This window comes from Eschrichtius robustus, chromosome 12 (assembly GCF_028021215.1).
Source record: "Eschrichtius robustus isolate mEscRob2 chromosome 12, mEscRob2.pri, whole genome shotgun sequence".
Taxonomy (NCBI): Eukaryota; Metazoa; Chordata; class Mammalia; order Artiodactyla; family Eschrichtiidae; genus Eschrichtius; species Eschrichtius robustus.
This window is the reverse complement of record NC_090835.1, coordinates 55,392,013-55,409,559: the sequence shown is the minus strand read 5'-3', so window position 1 is coordinate 55,409,559 and position 17,547 is coordinate 55,392,013. Positions and strand designations below refer to the sequence as shown.

The 17,547-nt window shown below is 38.7% G+C and overlaps 1 protein-coding gene across 10 annotated transcripts in view; it reads left to right on the top strand.

The window, feature by feature from the left end:
- RBMS3 (RNA binding motif single stranded interacting protein 3) overlaps positions 1-17,547 on the top strand; it is a 705,499-nt gene that overhangs the window by 300,606 nt on the left and 387,346 nt on the right. For all 10 annotated transcript variants that reach the window (XM_068558019.1, XM_068558022.1, XM_068558021.1 and 7 more), the window contains exon 4: positions 17,067-17,158. In XM_068558019.1, the coding sequence (XP_068414120.1) occupies positions 17,067-17,158 (92 nt within the window). The remainder of the gene's footprint in view (positions 1-17,066; positions 17,159-17,547) is intronic.

The following is a 17,547-nucleotide window of genomic DNA, read 5'->3' as shown; positions in this document are numbered from 1 at the left end:
TGCTGCGCCACACAGCACATGGAATCTTAGTTCCCCAACCAGAGATCGAACCCGTGCCCCTCGCATTGGAAGCACGGAGTCTTAACTACTGGACCGCCAGGGAAGTCCTGGGTATCTCAGTCTTTAATGTTCATTCAGGTACCTGGAGATCTTGTCAACATGTAAAGCCTGATTTAGTAGCTCCAGGATGGGCCTGACATTCTGATTTCTGACAAACTCCTAAGTGATGTCGTTGCTGGTGGTCCTCAGATCCCATGTAGAGTAGCAAAGTAGAAAACCTCTTAGGGGGCAAGTTGAAGATGGCAGAGTAGAAGGACGTGTGCTCACTCCCTGTTGCGAGAGCAGCAGAATCACAACCAACTGCTGAACAGTCATTGACAGGAAGACATTGGAACTCACCAAAAAAGATACCCCACATCCAAAGACAAAGGGAAGCCACAGTGAGATGGTAGGAAGGGCGCAATCACAATAAAATCAAATCCCATAACTGCAGGGTGGGTGACTCACAAACTGGAGAACAATTATACCACAGAAGTCCACACACTGGAGTGAAAGTTCTGAGCCCCTTATCAGGCTTCCCAACCTGGGGGTCCAGCAACAGGAGGAGGAATTCCCAGAGAATCGGATTTTAAAGGCTAGTAGGATTTGATTGCAGGACTTGGACAGGGCTGGGGGAAACACAGACTCCACGCTTGGAGGGCACACACAAAGTAATGTGCGCATCAGGGCCCAGGGGGAAGGAGCAGTGACCCCATAGGAGACTGAACCAGACCTACCTGCTAGTGTTAGAGGGTCTCCTGCAGAGGCGGGGGGTGGCTGTGGCTAACCACAGGGACAAGGACACTGGCAACAGAAGTTCTAGGAAGTACTCCTTGGTGTGAGCCCTCCTGGGGTCTGCCATTAGCCCCACCAAAGGGCCTGTAGGCTCCAGGGCTGGGTCGCCTCAGGCCAAACAGCCAACAAGGAGGGAACTCAGCCCCACTCATCAACAGACAAATGAATTAAAGTTTTACTGAGCTCTGCCCACCAGAGCAACACCCACCTCTACCCACCACCAGTCCCTCCCATCAGAGAGCTTGGACAAACCTCTTAGATAGCCTCATCCACCAGAGGGCAGACCAGAAGCAAAAATAACCACAATTCTGCAGCCTGTGGAACAAAAACCACATTCACAGAAAGACAGACAAAATGAAAAGGCAGAGGACTATATACCAGATGAAGGAACAAGATAAAACCCCAGAAAAACAACTAAATGAAGTGGAGATAGGCAACCTTCCAGAAAAAGAATTCAGAATAATGATAGTGAAGATGATCCAGGACTTCAGAAAAAGAATAGAGGCAAATATCGAGAAGATGCAAGAAATGTTTAACAAAGACCTAGAAGAATTAAAGACAAACACCTAGAAGAATTAAAGAACAAACAAACAGACATGAACAATACAATAACTGAAATGAAAAATAACCTAGAAGGAATCAATAGCAGAATCACAGAGGCAGAAGAACGGGTAAGTGACCTAGAAGACAGAATGGTGGAATTCACTACTGTGGAAGAGAATAAAGAAAAAAGAATGAAACGAAAGGAAGACAGCCTAAGAGACCTCTGGGACAACATTAAACGCACCAACATTTGCATTATAGGGGTCCCAGAAGGAGAAGAGAGAGAGAAAGGACCTGAGAAAATATATGAAGAGATTATAGTCGAAACTTCCCTAAAATGGGAAAGGAAATAGCCACCCAAGTTCAGGAAGCGCAGAGAGTCCTAGGCAGGATAAACCCAAGGAGAAACACACCTAGACACATAGTAATCAAATTGACAAAAATTAAAGACAAAGTAAAGTTATTAAGAGCAACAAGGGAAAAACAACAAATAACATACAAGGGAACTCCCACAAGGTTAACAGCTGATTTCTCAGCAGAAACTGTGCAAGTCAGAAGGGAGTGGCACGATATATTTAAAGTGATGAAAGGGGAGAAACTACAACCAAAATTACTCCACCTGGCAAGGATCTCATTCAGATTCGACGGAGAAATCAAAAGCTTTACAGACAAGCAAAAGCTAAGAGAATTCAGCACCACCAAACCAGCTCTACAATAAATGCTAAAGGAACTTCTCTAAGTGGGAAACACAAGAGAAGAAAAGGACCTGCAAAAACAAGAGCAAAACAATTAAGAAAATGGTAATAGGAACACACATATCAACAATTACCTTAAATGTGGATGGATTAAATGCTCCAACCAAAAGACACAAGCTCGCTGAATAGGTACAAAAACAAGACCTCTATATAGGCTGTCTACAAGAGACCCATTTCGGACCTAGGGACACATACAGACTGAAAGTGAGGGAATGGAAAAAGATATTCCATGCAAATGGAAATCACAAGAAAGCTGGAGTAGCAATACTCATATCAGATAAAATGGACGTTAAAATAAAAATGTTACAAGAGACAAGGAAGGACACTACATAATGATCAAGGGATCAATCCAAGGAAAGATATAGCAATTATAAATATATATGCACCCAGCATAGGAACACCTCAATACATAAAGCGAATGTTAACTGCTATAAAAGAGGAAATCGATAATAACACAATAATAGTGAGGGACTTCAACACCTCACTTACACCAATGGACAGATCATCCAGATAGAAAATTAATAAGGAAACACAAGCTTTAAATGACACAATAGACCAGATAGATTTAATTGATATTTATAGGACATTCCATCCAAAAACAGCATATTACACTTTCTTCTCAAGTGCACATGGAACATTCTCCAGGATAGATCACATATCAAGACTCGGTAAATTCAAGAAAATTGAAATCATATCAAGCATCTTTTCCAACTACAACGCTATGAGATTAGAAATAAATTACAGGAAAAACAATGTAAAAAACAGAAATACATGGAGGCTAAACAATGAATTATTAAATAACCAAGAGATCACTGAAGAAATCAAAGAGGAAATCAAAAAATACCTAGAGAGAAATGCCAATGAAAACACGACAATCCAAAACCTATGGGATGCAGCAAAAGCAGTTCTAAGAGGGAAGTTTATAGCAATACAATCCTACCTCAAGAAACAAGAAAAATCTCAAGTAAACAATCTAACCTTACACCTTAGAAGAACTAGAGAAAGAAGAACAAACAAAACCCAAAGTTAGTAGAGGGAAAGAAATCATAAAGATCAGAGCAGAAATAAATGAAATGGAAACAAAGAAAACAATACCAAAGATCAATAAAAGTTGCTTCTTTGAGAAGATAGACAAAATTGATAAACCTGTAGCCAGACTCATCAAGAAAAAGAGGGAAAGGACTCAAATCAATAAAATTAGAAATGAAAAAGGAGAAGTTGCAACACACAGCGCAGAAATACGAAGCATCGTAAGAGAGTACTGCAAGCAACTCTATGCCAATAAAATGGACAACCTGGAAGAAATGGACAAATTCTTAGAAAGGTATAACCTTCCAAGACTGAGCCAGGAAGAAACAGAAAATATGAACAGACCAATCACAAGTAATGAAATTGAAACTGTGATTAAAAATCTTCCAGCAAACAAAAGTCCAGGGCCAGATGGCTTCACAGGTGAATTCTACCAAACATTTAGGGAAGAGCTAACACCCATCCTTCTCAAACTCTTCCAAAAAATTGCAGAGGAAGGAACAGTCCCAAACTCATTCTATGAGGCCACCATCACCATGATACCCAAACCTGACAAAGATACTACAAAAAAAGAAAATTACAGACCAATATCACTGATGCAAAAATCGTCAGCAAGATACTAGCAAACAGAATCCAAAAACACTTTAAAAGGATCATACACCATGATCAAGTGGGATTTATCCCAGGGATGCAAGGATTCTTCAATATACGCAAATCAATCAATGTGATACACCATATTAACAAATTGAAGAGGAAAATCCATATGATCATCTCGATGCAGAAAAAGCTTTTGACAGAATTCAACAACCATTTATGATAAAGACTCTCCAGAAAGTGGACATAGAGGGAACCTACCTCAACATAATAAAGGCCATATATGACAAACCCAGAGCAACATCATTCTCAATGGTGAAAAACTGAAAGCATTTCCTCTAAGATCAGGAACAAGACAAGGATGTCCACTCTCACCACTATTATTCAACATAGTTTTGGAAGTCCTAGCCATGGCAATCAGAGAAGAAAAAGAAATAAAAGGAATCCAAATTGGAAAAGAAAAAGTTAAAGTGTCACTGTTTGCAGATGACATGATACTATACATAGAGAATCCTAAAGATGCCACCAGAAAACTACTAGATCTAATCAATGAATTTGATAAAGTTGCAAGATACAAAATTAATGCACAGAAATCTCTTGCATTCCTATGCACTAACAACAAAGGATCAGAAAGAGAAGTTAAGGAAACAATGCCATTCATCATTGCAACAAAAAGAATAAAATACTTAGGAATAAACCTACCAAAGTAGGTAAAAGACCTGTACTCAGAAAAGTATAAGACACTGATGAAAGAAACCAAAGATGACACAGACACATGGAGAGATATACCATGTTCTCGGGTTGGAAGAATCAGTACCATGAAAATTACTATTCTACCCAAAGCAATCTATAGATTCAGTGCAATCCCTATCAAATTACCAGTGCCATTTTTCATAGAACTAGAACAAAAAATCTTAAAATTTGTATGGAACAGAAAAGACCCCGAATAACCAAAGCAATCTTGATGGAAATAAATGGAGCTGGAGGAATCAGACTCCCTGACCTCAGACTATACTACAAAGCTACAGTAATCAAGACAATATGATACTGGCACAAAAACAGAAGTATAGATCAATGGAACAGGATAGAAAGCCCAGAGATAAACCTATGCACCTATGGTCAACTAATCTATGACAAAGGAGGCAAGGATATACAATGGAGAAAAGACAGTCTCTTCAATAAGTGGCGCTGGGAAAACTGGACAGCTACATGTAAAAGAATGAAATTAGAATGAAATCCCTAACACCACTCACAAAAATCAACTCAAAATGGATTAAAGACCTAAATGTAAGACTGGACACTATAAAACTCTTAGGGGAAAACACAGGAAGAACACTCTTTGACATACATCACAGCAAGATCTTTTTTGACCCACCTCCTAGAGTAATGGAAGTAAAAACAAAAATAAACAACTGGGACCAAATGAAACTTAATAGCTTTTGCATAGCAAAGGAAACCATAAACAAGACGAAAAGACAACACTCAGAATGGGAGAAAATATTTGCAAGCAAATCAACGGACAAAGGATTAATCTCCAAAATATATAAACAGCTCATGCAGCTCAATATTAAAAAAAAACCTAATCAAAAAAGGACAGAAGACCTAAATAGACATTTCTCCAAAGAAGACATACAGATGGTCAAGGGGCACATGAAAAGCTGCTCAACATCACTAATTATTAGAGAAATTAATTATTTCATGCAAGTGAAAACCACAATGAGGTATCACCTCACACCAGTTAGAAAGGGCATCATCAGAAAATCTATAAACAACAAAGCTGGAGAGGGTGTGGAGAAAAGGGAACACTCTTGCACTGTTGGTGGGAATGTAAATTGATACAGCCACTATGGAGAACAGTATGGAAGTTCCTTAAAAAACTAAAAATAGAATTACCATATGACCCAGCAATCCCACTACTGGGCATATATCCAGAGAAAAGCATAATTCAAAAAGACACATGCACCCGAACGTTCATTGCAGCACTATTTACAATAGCCAGGTCATGGAAGCGACCTAAATGTTCACTGACGAATGGATAAAGAAGATGTGGTACATATATACAATGCAATATTACGCAGCCATAAAAAGGAACGAAACTGGGTCACTTGTAGAGACATGGATGGAGCTAGAGACTGTCATACAGAGTGAAGTAAGTCAGAAAGAGAAAAACAAATATCATATATTAGCGCATATATGTGGAATCTAGAAAAATGGTACAGATGAACTGGTTTGCAAGGCAGAAATAGAGACACAGATGAAGAGAACAAATGTATGGACCCCAAGGGGGGAAAAGGGGGTGGTGGTGGTGGGATGAATTAGGAGATTGGGATTGACATATATACAGTAATATGTATTATATAGGTAACTAATAAGAACCTGCTGTATAAAAAAAATAAATTAAAAAAATATAAAGAAAACCTCTCAGGGGAGACTACTCTGGGTTCTGCTTGTAGAGCCACTTCCCTAGTGATCCAGGTCCTGATCCTACTTAGGACCATTTTATATCCTAGTCATTGTTCCCTAAATTGCATCTCAACCAGCATCTTCTAGGATCATGAAATCCTAGTTTCTTTAGACAACCAGGATTCTTCAAGCAGGCTCTGCCTGGAAGAGGAAAGACCTCAGCTGTAAGTCATGGATCACCAGCTATCAGAGGGACTCAAAAGAGTTGGTGCAATCAGCTACTGTACCAATTTACAAATTACGGCCAAATTACCTTGGGAAAAACATGTCTTTGATTGTTGAAAAAGATTTCACTTTCAACTTATAAATGAATGTGCAGTCATGAGTATAATGGCATGACTATTCAAACTCTTGGCATCCTTTCTGAATCACAGAGCTGTAATTTTGCCTCATAAGATCCTGATATATTTCCAAAGTTCCTTTGAGATAGATCCAACTTAATTGCAATGAGAAAGAAAACGGGCTTCCAATCCCTATATTTCAGGAGGGTATCATTTGAATTTGATTTGACTGGTTTCTGATATCTTTGGTTTGTAATGCCTAAGGGTCTTTCTTTGAAACATCTTTGAAAGAATCAAAAAACTTAAGAAAAACCACTCTCTAAAGTCTAGGAGGCTTTGAATATATTGCCTATTACTATTTTATTAATTTAAAAAATCTTTCAAAATATTGGAATAAAATCAGTTTTGCAAAGTAGGAAACATTTGGCTAAGGCATAATGTAGAGCTCAGAAATCTTTAAGAAAGAGTTGGTCAATTGGGATGCTGAAAATAAGAGATTAATGATATTTTAGAGATTCACATTTATCGACCAGGAAATGTAGTCACATATGTTATTAAGAGAAAAAAAAAAACATAAAAATGTGTGTATAAAGTGGCACCATTTTGGTTAAAAATAAAGGAAAAAATAAGGTAACAATTTACTTAGCTTTAGGAAGTGGCATCATGGCTAATTTTTCTCCATATCAACTGAAATTTCCAATAAAATTGTATGACTTTTAAAATTAAAAGAAAACAACACTCCTATTTATTTTCAGGGGAAAATGGACAATTGTGGAGCCATTTACAAAATCTTACAAATGTTTTTCATTTCATGATTTTTAATAGCAGAAATTATTTTATTTCTATATAAATCCCTAAGTGCTTCTAATACATACAAAAGTAAGAGCTCAAGAATTAGTTCTAGTTGTTTTTTCAAGTTAGAACACAGACAGACTCATTGGACAATTTCTTGGGAAGTTGGACCAGAGCATTAAGGTCTAGGTAGAAAAGAAATTTCATTTCATTGAATAATGTTTTGTTTGGCATGATTTTTATATTTTATTTTTAATCACATGCATGTGTTATTTTCAGTTGCCTACATGTACACTTAAGTTTCTTTGTTTTCTAGATTCAAATACAAAACTAGAATTGTATTTGGTATATCAGGTGGGTTGGAGAGAAGTAATTTAGGGTCCAAGAGGATGTCAAAGCCACCACTTATAGTGACAGAGACAGTACTTGTGGACATTTATTTTAAATATTTGGAATTTGGCATATAAATACATGACTGAAGACTGTTTCCAGTAAAACATGGGTATATGTTAGGAAATGCATGACTTATTAGACAGAAGCTTCCCGAGGGTTTCAAAGTGAGTTTTGTCAAAGATTTGGAAGTAGGAAATCATGGATGGAACCCTTTCCCAGGAAAATAATGGTGTTCAAAGGGACCCAGGGCTTGGTACAGAAATAGAGATGGATTGACAAGTCTGTGGAGGGACTAGCTAGATTGTAGACTGTAACAAAAATGAAGGCACACAGGTGCATACCTCTTCAAAGGGTTGCCTTTATGTAGGATTCACTTTCTCTTCCTTCCTTCTTGCAGTGAGCTGCTTAATGCATCCTTCTGGGTGGTTACCTAGTTGCACTACAGTGTCCACCCTCTAAAGGTGAATGTGCCATAGGGCAGGAGATGTCTCTGCTGTAGAAGGATGTGTAAGACTACAAACATGCTTTCCAGGCCATTGGCTGGAGGCATTGAGTGAGTGTGGATTAAAGTACTTGGAGGGGGGGGGTTGGGGAAGGGGAGATTGTCCTTCCATTGATCCTCACACACTGAGGCCATCAACTCTGCTCTTCTGATGGAGGACTAGTTTACAGTTCCACCTGCCTGTAAGGCCAGAGCAAAGAGAGGGGGGGGAAAGATGGGCACCCAGGAATAAAACCATAGTTTTGCCTACTGTGGGCTAGGATTGCAGAGCTATAATTAGAGTATTCAGTTACAGCTTGCTTCCATGATACTTACAGACTCAGTGGAATTGTTTTATCAATACCCTGGCCTGCTCCTGCGGCCACAATGCATTATACACTTACACATCCCACTGCTGTTGATGGCAGAGACACTTAGGACCAAAGGTTCACATGAGACATATATTTTATATGTGTCCTTGAACAAGGGAAAGGAAAACTTTGCAAGATGATTCAAAGAGGTTAATCTATCCATTTACAGCCAAGCAGACTGCTCCCTTAATCTCTACAATATTATAATAAAATCATGGCTGGTTTAGTCGAAAACCTTGACAAATCAGTGAATTTCTTTAATCTCAATAAAGCATAATGATCTCTCTAAGCCCATTAAGTAATGATCCTGATCCTAATTTTGACTTTATTCAGTAGAAAGAAGCAATTTCTCTCATTTAAAAATCATTTGAACAGGGTGAGAAGGGAAGTGAGTTTTGGGATTTGAATTTGTGTTTGGTTTAATAAGACTCTCTGTGCACCATAACTGGAATAAGAAGTGTCCCATTTTCAAGCGACATGCCACTAAGTATGTTGCTCCCTAAATTCGTCTGTCTTTTGTAATTGTCTTATTCTGCAGGGAAATGCCACTTGGGACCTAATTTCCTTTCCCTAGTCCTCACTTTTGTCGTTTGCTCTCAAAATGTACTGAGTTTGCCCCCACCTGGAAGAAATATTTGCTATCTTAGAACGCTAGCACTTCCTTTTCACCTTTTATGTGATACTAATTCCTCCCTATATTTTGTATTTAACTTAATGCATTTCTATTATGCACAAAAACAGGAAAACAGAAAGATAGACTAATGCACACATAAATGTAGAATGTGATAGTTTTACCATCATGCTGCTCAATGAGAAGGGACCTGACTCAGGTATTCAGCTCTGATGAACAGAGCTGTGCACACAAAACCATGCATATTATACTCAATGAAAACATGCCATTTTGCATATGCTCACTGACGTAACCCCATGCATAAGAGGACCCTCCACTGTATTTAAATGTCTTTGTCTATCCTACTAGACCATAAACTCCCTGACAGGAAGGGCCATGTCAGAGTATCTTGGTTTTCCCTGCAGCATCGAACACACTATCTTCTTTGCACATAGTAGATGTTTAGTAAATTAAGTAATAGTAATATATACCACATCGTCTTTATACAATGGACTATTACTCAGCCATAAAAAAGAATGAAATAATGCCATTGGCAGCAACATGGATGGACCTAGAGATGGTCATACTAAGTGAAGAAAGACAGAGAAAGACAAATGTCATATGATATCACTTATATATGGAATCTAAAAAAATGATACAAATGAACTTATTTACAAAAGAGAAATAGACTCACAGACATAAAAACAAACTTATAGTTACCAAAGGAGAAAGGGATGGAGGAGGGATAAATTAGGAGTTTGGGATTAGCAGATACAAACTACTAGATATAAAATAGGTAAACAACAAGGACCTATTGTATAGCACAGGGAACTATATTCAGTATTCTGTAATAAACTATAAAGGTATATATATATATATTCAGAATATGTGTATTCTGAATTACTTTGCTGTACACCTGAAACTAACATAACATTGTAAATCAACTATATTTCAATTTAAAAATAATAAAAATTTTAAAATAAAAAATAAAATAAAATTAAGATTAAATAATAATAATAGGAAAGTCACATCATGGTTCAGAAGTGTCCCTCATAACAGGTCAATTCTATTCCAAAAACTGATGTCTTATTTAAGTGTTTCTGGCACTAGAATATCAGAATGTTTAGGTAATTAAGCTCAGAAGTCAGGGGAAGAGAATGAAGCAATCTGTTTCCTGTATGGTGGACCCTGTTACCCACCTTATTTGCCTCCGTTTGCTAAGTGTCTGAAGGCTGCAGCCCTTTGCATAAGTACAGACACTGTTCTTTTCTGTATAAAACCGTTCCATCCTTTCTCCAAAGATGCTTCAAAGTGGAGGTCATTTCAGATTTTAATGGTTTGGATTCTTTTCCCTCAAAATGAGCACTCTTGTCTTTGGCCTCTGCATTCTAGCAGGATTTGTCTTTTGCCTTTTTTTTTTTTTTTTTCCCACACATGTAAGTTAGGCTGTAGGACTATTGTATTGTAGCATCCTTGCTTCATTATAATGGTCAGTCACAGGACATCAGTGCTAAAGGAAATACTGAAGAAATGATTGGGTTTCCTTGTTAGTCTGGTTTTACAAGCATACATGTAGCAAAGAATTTATCAGTGCTGTCCTTCAACTACCTCCTTTGATCAACATAATGCAGAGAACTAGGAAATCCAATAATAAGAGCAGACATTTGGCAGTCATTCAACAGTTTAGGGATGTACAAAAAAATCGAAATACAGATGCCTGGAGGCAGCCTTGAGTCCAGCAGACTTCCAGGAAGCCTGCAAATCACTCTTTCCTTCCTGCAGGCCACCTTCTCTCTGTGCTCTGGGGTCAGATGACAGCCGCAGAATATTCTTAGGCCTAAGTAGAAAGAGGGGGGATTTATGGAAGGGCGATTCTTAAACATCTTCAACTGTTAAATTTGAGTGGAACTTCAGTGGAACCTGTGATTCCTAGACAAAGTGTTCACTTCTGTTTAAAAATCGTATTTGACTCACATCTGGATCGTCTTTGAAAGAAGTTGGGTGTTCACATCAAGCCGTCTGTGTTTCAAGTGGGCTTTTATGACAGTCATTCTGCAGAAATATGAAATGTCGTGTGAGATTACACTCTGAGAGCGAGTCTCACTCGGCTCATGCCACCACACATCTGAACCAGGAATTCTGGTTTGTATCATCTCCCCCACATAAAGAACCATCCAAAGTTGGTAAATATGTAAGCAGTTTACATAGAGAATTTAAGGATCCAGTTGCAACACAGAAGTATAAAATTAACTGTTAAAGATGATAAAGATGATACCAAAGGGGAAATGTGGGGGAGGGATAAATTAGGCATTTGGGATTAACCTACACACACTAATATATATAAAGTAGATAACCAAGAAGGACCTACTGTATAGCACAGGGAACTCTATGCAATATTCTGTGATAATCTTTATGGGAAAAGAATCTGAAAGAAAATGGGTATACGTATATGTATAACTGAATCACTTTGCTATACACCTGAAACTAACACAACATTGTAAATCAACTATACTCCAATGTAAAATAAAAACTAAATTTTAAAAAAGATGATAAAGAGACTTTTAACAAAATTCAAATGAATTGTCACACAGGGGTCCAGCTGAATGGCAAAGGTCACAGAGAAGCTGCCTACAGATAACACTGAAGAAAACAAAAACAAAACGCTCTGGCAGTACCATTGTTTGTAGAACTCTGTCATAATTTCTTAATATATATATTTTTTCTTCTTTTTATAAAGTCACCAGGCTTGTAGTGCAATAAAAATAACAAAACTTTAAATTAACACACCAAGTTTAAAGCATTTCAGGAAAGTATTGATTAGCTCTGCCAATGGAGTGAGTGCTAATTTGGCGAATGACCTAATTAGCATGGAGATGGTTCTTTCTTGCTGCTCTCTGCTTCCCGCTAATTGCAGAACTGCTGGCCTTATCCCCCTGACAAGGAAGGAAAACAAGGACAGGGGTGTATGGAGAAAACAGTGACATTCAGTTTTCATTCATTTGAACCTGCTGCCAAGCTTAATTATGTAATTGAGGCAGACCAATGGCCTTTCAGTCACTCGGGCTGGTGTTTCCAATGGGTCCCATTTTATGGAGGATTTTAGCAGTTACCATAAAGCATTATTAGCTGGAGCTGAACTAATCTCCCTACCTTGCCCCTCACCAGATGTAGGTACAGAGGTTTCTGCTCCCAGGCTTGATGATTTGTAGTTAAGGAAAGCAAATTGAAACCAAATTGGAGTTGCTTTATTCCTTCGTAAAGGCATCATTATTCTCTAGGGGCAGCTTCGTATTTAATTTTGTTTCTTTCTGATTGCGATGTAGTATATGCTGTCACAGAAAACTCAAGAATGCAATGTTTATTTCCAGAATTGTGGTGTGTTTTTGGGGGGGGGGGTGCTTGAGACATTTTACCTCTGCTCATTCATTTTAATTGGTGAAAGTAAGTTTGTATGAAAAACACAGAAGTCAGTGAAACGTTGATTCTTTATTTATAACTTTGCTTCCCAGGAGCCTTCAGGAGAGGAGATATTTTGTACTTAGGGGCCGCTCTCCTTGCTGGCATGATGGCTCTTTGGAAAGACACTCTTCTCGAAGTTCACCCATAACTTCCCCAATTCAGACAAGGCTCAGGGTGTCTCCTGCCCTCACAAGGATTTCTTCTGTTTGGATTGGAGTTCTGCCCTGGAGAACAGCATCTTGATTTTGTAATATCCTGTGTGATGTGCGTAGTGGAAAAAATGGAGGAAGCCACACTGTAATAGAGGCCGAGAGTCATGAAATCCTTGGTGGCGTCACTGGTGGCAACGTGGCTAAGCCAGAACCGTGGCTGCTTGGCATTTATATTGTTCTTTAGAGTCAAAATGTATTAACAGACATTTTTATTAGTTAATCTCCACTGTAGTCCCATGAAGTAACTTAGCATCTTTTAAACATGGTTTCAATTAATTTCGACAAATGTCTCTTTAAGCTCAGGCTATGTCCCAGAAACAAAGATATACAAAGAAATAACACCTGGTAACCGAGACTGCTCTTTTTTTCTTCCTTCCAGTTACAATGGGCAAAGGGCAAAGTCCCTCTTTTAGCAAAGGACAGCACTTCATTCATGTTCTAGAGCCCCTCACACTTCCACCTTCTCAGGAACATTGCCCTATAAATTATCCCCTTATCTGCCTGAAGCTTTAATCTCTTGACTTCTGCTTGATCTTTCTTATCAACATTCAAAAGTGCCAAGAACAGTATCTATCTCATAGTAGGGGCAACAAATAACTATTTGTTGAATAACTTGAATGAATATTCAGCAGTACTGTACCCTGGCTTCACACTGAAACCAGCCGGGGAATAGACACACACGTGTGTGTGCAGACACCTTGGCCACATTCCCAAAGACACTGACTTCATTTTCCTGGGGGTGAGGAATGAGCATTGGTCATTTTTTTAGCTCCCAAAGTGCATCTAGCATGCAGCTAAGGTTGAAAACCATAGCATCTCCTATCTTACAACCAACAAACACAAATAGCTCCTTTGACCTCATATCCCCCTCGAGCTAAAGCTGGCTATTAATTCTCCTTCCCAGCAGCATAATGGCAAAGAAGACTGTAAACACTCTCTACCTCCCTGTCTTAGTCTCGCTCTTCAACCACTCAAGCAGACTTCAGTCACCTCCACTGGCCTGTAGCCAAGCATGAAGAGAAGTCCATGATATACACTACTGTATATAAAATAAACAAAGGCCTATCTATAGCACAGGGAACTATACATTACAGTGTCTTGTAATGGCCTATAATGGAAAAGAATCTGAAGCTGTACACCTGAAACTAACACAATATTATAAATCAACTCTAGTTAAATAAAGAAGTCCATGCTCCTAAAGCATTGGGTCTCTCAAGCTCCGATCTTGCTCTCACTCTCAGTGGCATTTGACACAGTCAGTCTCTCTCTCCTGCTTGGGAAACTTCCTTACCTTGGCTATGAGACTTCTTATTCCCTTTGTATTTCCTTCTTTCCCTCTGATTCTCCTTCAGCCTCCTTTGCAATCTCATTTTCCAATCTGACACTTCAGTGGTGAAGTTCAGGCTCCAAACCTGGGCCCTTTGTTTCTACTTACACCAGGCACTTTTGTCTTTTTCTGTTTCTGTAAATCATATCTTCATGCTGTTGATCTCCTAGTTTATATTTCCAATCTTATTCCCTTTTCTGAGCACCAGCCTAATATATCCAGCTGCTATTTGACATTTTTACTTAGATGTCTCACAGGCATTTCTGGTTCACCATGCCTCAAACCAATATTTTAATTTTCCCTCTCCCCTGTTGGCTCCTCCTCCCAGCTCCCCATTTCTGTAAATCACATCTCCACCCACCCATTGGCTTATGCTGAAAAAGCAGTAGTAACCCTTGTCACCTGTATCTCCCCTACTCCCAACCAGTCCATCCATCACTGGGTCCTGTTAATTCTGCCTCCAGAATGTAACTCAGACCATCCATTGCATCCTGTCCGTTTCATGGCCAGCTGTCATTTGTCCAGATTGCTGTAGTAGCCCCTAAGTTATCTCCCTGATTCCACTCTTGCTCCCTGCCTCCCCCAAAACCAATACCATCTTTAAGACAAGCCAGCTAGAGTGATATTTTAAGAAATGCAGGTCATCCCATGCCACTGCTTCCTTAAAACTTTCAATAGTGAACAATCAGTCATCAGATTCTGTGGTATATGGTCTCATTTACTTTCAGGAAAGGCATACCAATTTGTAATTATAGATTCATTTGTATGGTTATTTGTTTTATGTCCATCTCCCAACTCAACTATAAGCTGCATAAGGGTGGGAACTGGGTTTTTTTTTTGTTTTGTTTTCACTACTCTATACCCTGTACCTGGCAAAATGCCTGACATAGAATTTCCTTACTGAACGAAAGAATGAGCCTGCAAACAGATGAGGAAGACTGACCAAAGCATGAGGTGGGAGGGGTGCCTTGTCAAACCTCATGTAGCCCGTTCTGCTGAGAACTCAACCACCCCATGAATAAGTGTACTGACTGAATGAGCTGGGTTGAATTCTTTTATGGGATTGTTTTATTTCATATGCTAACCTCAAAGTCTAAGGGATTTTCAAGAATTGTGTCCTCTCTCCGGTGGGTTTCAGGGGCTTCTAGAAATAGTTTGCAAAGTAAGATTATAAAGCAGTTCATAGTACAGTATATTTGGAAAGGGCCTTTGTGGACTTTGCTTCACATCCTGGCTCTACTGATTAAGCAGCTCGTGATTTAGGACCAGTCTTGTCACCTGGCTTAAGCTTCAGTTTCTCTATGTATATACGTGAACAGGCATGAGGACAGTAGTACATGTATTATTAGCATTTCATCAGGTGTCAACACATCACCCACTCAGGGCAGTTGCTGGAACATAGGAGATAAAGTCTGCATTTTAGTTTTATCTTCCTCTCCCCCTAACTCTACTTCTTGACTTATTTTGTTCTTTTTCCTCTTTTTCTTTCTGCTTTTTCCCTCATCTTACTCATCTTAGTGGGTGGTAATACTCATATTAGTCACATAGTTTGAATTTTGTGGGAAGAAAGGAATTAGCAATACTGACAGAGCAGGCTTCCTTTTGGATTCGAAATACAAACTTCCCAGCTTCTCTGCCTAGCTTTTCAAGAGCATTTGATGGTACACTGATGTGTAACAAGTTCATTTTAGGTTAACATGCTGGGAGGGAGAAAAAGAAGAAGAGATTCAAGGGGAGAAAATTAAAAAGTTAATTACAAGGAACAACTTGGTAATTGAATTCCCTTTCACTGGTTATTTTAGTAGGGGGGGGCGTGGTCACAGTGCATGGTTAGTAGGTTTGCCTTAGCAGTTCCCCTCAAAACTTCTAAATGAGAAAAATATTGGAATACAGAGCAAATCCCTGCCTGACAGCTGAGGAGAGGAGCAGGATACGTATGGTGGGCATTGAGTGCCAAACACTCATTCTTGAGCATTTTTATTTTGAAATATTCTTGGCAGCTGAAATTACTGTTAGGCTAAGCCCTGAACTAATATCAGCTATTTTATGGGTATGCAAAATCCCCTTTTCATTTATTCTGTTTTACTGGCTGTTTCTTTGACCTCACTCTGTACACACATACACACACACACACACACACACACACACACACACAGGCACACAATCAGAGAACAGTATAGGCAACTCTTGTACCCTTTTCAGATTATACTTAAGTAACAAATAAGTGACATGGGTCTTTGTTTCTTATTTTTAAAAGATGCTTGAATATTTATCTATTTACTCACTCTTTATCACAGGTTCCTTAACCGTCAAATCATTTATTTAGGATGTTATGTTTGAGAGAGATGAGGTCTGTAATGAATTGACACAGGCTTGGAAATCAACTGCAACTAGTTTCAAACCTCCCTGGACTTATTCACAACCTTCATTCATTCATGTAGTCAACATGCATTTATTGAATGCCTACTGAATACCAGAAACTGTTGAGGTTGCTTGTACTAACTTCATGCTGGTTCTATCATGGCTTTTATTACCGTCAGTTTTTTTTGAGGTTTAGAAAATTAACTTTCGAGATAAACTTTTCTGTATTTTTCAGCATTTTGTGTTCCTCGTTCTTGCAGCAAATCCACTGAAGAAAGAAGAACATGGTTAAATAATATATTACCTTACTCACCAAATTAGTCTAAATCAGCTTGCTGATTACATAGCCAATCTCAAAAGCAACCTCTAGAAAATAAGTGAGTTACTATTTTATGTTGAATGATATTGTGGTATCTTTCCTGACATGTTAAGGGCCATAGATTGAGGTCTATGGTTCAAGCAGGGTCATGAGTGCAAGTCTGACCACAAACACACATTCTATTGGTGTGACAGAGATGCAGCTATTTGTGAGTACTAACCAGGGTCTTTGTGTTTTCACAGGGTATGGTTTTGTAGATTTTGACAGTCCGGCAGCTGCACAGAAAGCGGTAGCATCTCTCAAGGCAAATGGCGTGCAGGCACAAATGGCCAAGGTAAGAATGGTGTTTCGATTCTGATTATTTTTTTCTTTTGTGATCATATATTTTTCCACTGCCATGAGCTGAATTGAATTGGAGTTTGCAACAATTTGGATTATGTTTACTTGTTAGGGAAAATAAGAAACCCCATGATAGACTTGGCTTGGAAGAATCTGGCTAGTTTATTTCATTAATTCTTTGTGTATATTTATTAATGTTCTCCTTTATTATGGTAACCTCATTAGTGATTTAAAGGCACTTGTGAAGTGCTCTGTTTTACCCCAGACCAGAGCGGTGTGTGTATGCGCATGTGTGTATCTGGGGCTTTCACCAGTAAACAGTTTTGGAGGAGTACAGTTCTCAGTAAGATGTCTTTGATAAACTACGTGTTGAAAACTCGCTCA